Source organism: Pinus tabuliformis, chromosome X (assembly GCF_031772625.1).
Source record: "Pinus tabuliformis cultivar Carrire ecotype Pingquan chromosome X, CPIR1, whole genome shotgun sequence".
NCBI classification, from domain to species: Eukaryota; Viridiplantae; Streptophyta; class Pinopsida; order Pinales; family Pinaceae; genus Pinus; species Pinus tabuliformis.
This window is the reverse complement of record NC_142308.1, coordinates 1,458,425,308-1,458,430,478: the sequence shown is the minus strand read 5'-3', so window position 1 is coordinate 1,458,430,478 and position 5,171 is coordinate 1,458,425,308. Positions and strand designations below refer to the sequence as shown.

The 5,171-nt window shown below is 39.4% G+C and overlaps 1 protein-coding gene across 1 annotated transcript; it reads right to left on the bottom strand.

Moving 5' to 3' along the window:
- Window positions 1-977: 977 nt before the first annotated feature.
- On the bottom strand, window positions 978-3,883 carry LOC149145510 (Endomembrane protein 70 protein family). The gene is made up of 2 exons (XM_089452623.1): window positions 3,684-3,883; window positions 978-3,442 (listed from the first exon to the last, which is right to left on the bottom strand). The coding sequence occupies exon 2, from the start codon at window positions 3,306-3,308 to the stop codon at window positions 1,314-1,316; it is 1,995 nt and encodes a 664-aa protein (XP_089308749.1). The 5' UTR covers window positions 3,309-3,442; window positions 3,684-3,883; the 3' UTR covers window positions 978-1,313.
- Between the last annotated feature and the right edge of the window lie 1,288 nt (window positions 3,884-5,171).

Here is a 5,171-nt window from a genome sequence, read left to right as displayed (position 1 = left end):
AAGTAGGTTTTATTTTTTATGACAAAACAAGATTATCACATTTCAGGGTCTCGATATTTCAATTCTCAAAGTTCACTGATGTTTTGTTACGCAATTTCTAACATGCACATAGCACTGGACAAATAGGGTTTTTTTTCATGACAAACCGGGAAAGTTATACTCAAGGTTTCAATATTTCAATTCTCATGAGGGAAAGTTATACTCAAGGTTTCAATATTTCAATTTTCATGAGGTCATAATTGGGAGTGCTTGAGAGCATGCTTCCTCGATGGCTGCACCCAGTAAACAAATTTGGGTTTTATACATGTTGGCCCCTAATTGTCATTCCAACAGATTGAAGCAATCATACTTCATCATATTTCAGCAGGAAAATGTGGACATATTTTACACAGTAACGAAGTTTTCGGCATTTTCTACCCACATATTGGAAGAAAATTTGGAAAACTCAATGATGCAAAATAAACTTTCCTAAAGGACAACTACCGATGGAAAATATTTCAACGTCCCTGTAGCCAAGGGCAAAGGCATCTTCTTTCCCTTGAATTTTCTGCTAAGGAAGCTGTTCGGCATATTGAAATATCATTCCTAACAAAATGTAGACAAAAGCATACTGTAACCATTCGGAAATCATGTTTTCTGAGTTCAAAATTTGACTGCATTTCAATTTTATATGAGTGCAGAGTCACAACATACGTATCTCACATTTAAATCCCTCAAAATTCACATCTTAGGATTATCAAGCCCTTAGTGTATACGGATATAATTTCAGATAGAACACTGGAATTCCTAATAAAAATGTTCAAATGTTATTTGGTTTGTATCTGTATAAACACTAGAAGCAGTAATCAACGGAATCCTTTTATATGAATTAAAACAAGATAACATCAATCATATGAAGAAGCAAAGCCTGCAAAATATTTAATATACTAATTGTGTGCGCTTCATTAAAACACCAAATAAATAGAGCATTTGAAAAATGTTCAAAACTTCAAAGAATTAATTCCAATAAGAGCAAAATCCTACAACCAAAATCCTTGCTAAGCAGCTGTCTGAATGATCAGCAGCAGATAAATAACAACATGCAATGAGTAAGGAACTGCTTCAAATGATCATATTATCATGTCTTACAAAATTGCTATCAAGTCATTCATATTCTGAACCTTTCTGTGAGAAGCATAAAACTGAGTCCAGGTCTCATCAACCAGCTAAAACCCATTGTAGACATGTCAGAGGCTTCAAGACAACTTCATAATACATAAACTTCAGACGATCCCCTGGCTTGATGACCACTGACCACCACTGTTCTTTGACCATCAATCTAGTTTAACAGAAGAGAAGAGGTAATGCACAAACCAGAAGGATGCAAGGAGTCCAATTGTCCCTGTGGCGAGCATGATGGCAAAGACCATAAGCAGAGAGTAGCCAATGTACAAAGCAGCTGACACAGGACCACTAAGGCTGCGCAGATAAAACACCAGATAGTTTAATGAATAGAGAAAAATATAAATGGACACAGAGCCAGATGCAAAGAATGCTTTCCACCACCACTTCCAATCTTCCACACACAGGTGCATGTAAGTCAGAACAAGAGAAACCTCAGCACAGACAACTACAAGGAGAATCAACACAATAAAGAGAAATCCAAAAACATAGTAAACCCACCCCAACCAGATGCTTGACATGATGAAGAAGAGCTCAATGAAAAGAGTGCCGAAAGGAAGTGTTCCTGCACCAAGAACAAGCAACCAAGAAGGATACTTCTGGGGTGGAATCTCTCTGGGAATCTGATTGGTACGCACAGGAAATTCAATATGCGGTGCCTTGGCACCAAAAAACCCACCCAAAAGAGTCAGAGGTACTGAAATACAAAACCACAGGGCCAGAAGAACGATAAATAAAGAGATCGGTATAGCTCCAGTGCTTTGACTTCCCCACAGAAGGAAGTTAAGCACTGTGAGAATCAAGAAAGCAATGCCTGGGAAAAAGCACGCAACACGCCATGAGATCGATTTCCAGCCCCTGTGATCCCCGCCTTTCACGGTTCTCCACATTCTTACAGCAACATAACCTGCTGCAACTCCGAGAACAAGGTAGAAAAATAGCATTCCAGTGACAAGAGTTCCTCGAGATGCTGGAGACATGAAACCAAAGGCAGCAAACAAAATAGTCACTACCGCCATACCCAATATCTGCACTCCATCACCCACCATAATGCAGAGAAGCTCTGAGTGAGCAGGGGACCGGAAAACATCACCCACAACAAGTTTCCATCCTGAGAGTTCTTCATTCATTTGAGCTTCCTTGTCCAGCTCCTCATAACGGGTCAGATCTCGCCTTACAGTTCGAAGGAAGATCACAAGCACAATACCGGCAAGGAAAGAAATGACCATGAGCGAGTTTAGAATTGAAAACCAGTGCACCCGGGCTCCTTCCATCTTCAAGTACGCATCCCATCTTGATGGCCATCTGATATCACTCTCCACAAAGGCAACTTCATAAGAGAAAGCAATTGGATGTCCTTCCTTTACAGCTTGATAAGGTCCTCGCCCAGATGGGCTGCAGTCAATGGCAGTAGGATACTTTCCATACATTTTAAGATTTGAAGATGCCTCTATATTGTGCTGGTAACTGCAAGGAACAACCTCAAACCCCACAACCATGAATCCAGGGGTCATGCTACGATCTTTGCTATCGACCGGCATTGTATCAATGCCATCTCCTGTCCCAATGGCCTTAGAAACACTATCACCATCATACCTGTGCACTAGAACAGTGAATTTCAGGTGGTTAAAAACATAATGTGTTTTATCAACACGGAAACCTACTGGAAACCCGGTCCACCGAAGGCTGAAATTGTCCTGCTTTGTATACCGAATGGCAGGAAGGTTGTCGAGCATCAGGTTCACCTGGTAAAGATTATCGATCCTATGCTTCAATACCTTCAGCTGCTCTGCCCCAAGGACAGTAGTATTGCACAGGTAAATTTCAGATTCATTGACATTCATCCCGAAGCGATATGGTGAGTTCTCGATCCTGTCCCCCATGAGGAGCTCCCCAAGATTTTCTGCCATGTCCTTCACACCATCCAAGGGCTTGCAGAAGGGCAGGCTGTAATAGCTGTAGGGAAGCTCTGTCTCGACTGAGGTAAGGGAATTGACCTTCACCCATAAATCTGAGCCCTGGGGATATGAGTGAGGATAACTGCCAGGAAGATAGAACGCATTTACGTTGTGTGTGCTGCCCAATATGCCCAACATAATCAAAACCCACATCCCAAATCCTGGCCAGACTCCCACACCTGTAGCCATCTCTCCTAATTCCAAAATCTCTTGATTGATAATGGGTTTATTGTTTGATGACAGATCCAGAACACAACAACCCAAATCTACACGTCTGAGCCAAATTCTTTACAGACCTTTATCAGATCTGCTGATCTGGGCATCTGCATAAACAATATTCAATGCAGTTATTGATGTGAAAGAATGTGGGTAATGCAGATCTGGTCTTTTATGCAATTCTAGTGGTTGATATCAGTCAAAACCGTTTAAGGGTTGTGGGATTAGCTCAATAATCTTTAAATCTAGCCTTCTGGCTTACTGCTACTGGTAAAGAAATGTATGGATCCCGAAACTCTCTTACCCAAGAGACAAACAGAAAACCACCCAACAAACCACGAAACTTACCTTCTCGGCGAGGTCAGATAATGAGGTCCTCCTTGCCCGAGCAATTGCTTCTGCACTTCTCCTTGTCGCAACCCATAATTTGCAAAGAGAATCACTAGGCACATCAATTGAGGTTATCGCGAGCATATATACAATTCGCAAATTGGAGGGGGTAAGAAAACTCTCCAGAGATTAGGTACTTCGTGTTCTAGACGAGTTTTCAATGGTTTTGACGTGTCAACGATGTAAATACGGCGAGCTTTATGCATCAATGGGGTGGATTAATAAATGAAATTTTCATTGGCATATTTACTTATTTTTAATGTCCTAACCGCTTTTTTGTCCAGGAAATTTGGGTAATATTTTGATAAATTTTGGTAGAGGTTTTTAAAATCGGAGTTATAGTTGTTAAATTTAAAGATTTTGGGTGGTTTTAATAATTTTTTATGGTGGTGAATCTATTTTCATCAATAAAACCATGATTTAAACACTTTTTATATAAGATTTATTGAATTTTTTTATTTATTTATTTTTTTGGCTTGGATTGCAATTCCTTGGCCTGGCCTTGGTAGACTTGTCCTTTTTATATATATTCGTTTTATTTGGAATTTTTTTGGGTAAATAGATGTTATATGATTATTGAAGTTAATTGGATTTATTTTGGTTTTTTAAGAAAGAATAATGGTGATGCTTTTCACTCATATTCAAGTTTTATAAATCATATAAGTGTAATTTGAAAGTTTTTTATGATGTTTTTTTCATTAACTAGATTAATCTTAGGCTTTTGCTAGTCTATTTATTGGATAGAAGAAGATTTGCAATCAAACTGTTTTTGTTTTAATTGACTTTGGTTTTAATTATAGCTACAGTAGCCCAATGCTTGTGGAACGATGTCATTTGAACCAAGAACCACACGAGAAATCCTCGCTACTTCAATTAGCCACGGGAATAAAAAAGAGGGTCGAATATCGGGTGAAGGCATGCCCAATTGAATTAAATGGGATGCCAATGATGGCAGACCTCATTGTGCTACCATTGGGGGTATACAACATGTTGTTGGGTATGGATTGGTTGTATGCACACAGGGCCAAATTCAAATTCTTTGAAAAAAACAATCATGTGCCTAGATGAGCATGGAGAAAGGAAGAGATTGCATTGGAGGCTAAAGCCTACCTTGCTAAGGTTGATCACAGTGATGCAAGCCAAAATAAGCAACAAGAAAGGTTGCCATTTATTTGTTGTGCAAATTTCCAACAATGGAAAAGCCACTAGAAGCACTGAAGAAATGGAAGGCGAACTGTTGAAACGATATCCTATGTTGTAGCAATTCCAAGATGTCTTTTTGGAGGAAATACCTAGACTACCTCCTCATAGAGAGGTTGGTTTCTCTTTTGAATTAATGCCTGGAGCAGCACCAACATCCAAATCACCATATAAGATGAGTACGTTTGAATTGGTTGAGTTGAAATTGCAGCTTAAGCAAATGTTGGATAAAGGCTATATAAGGCA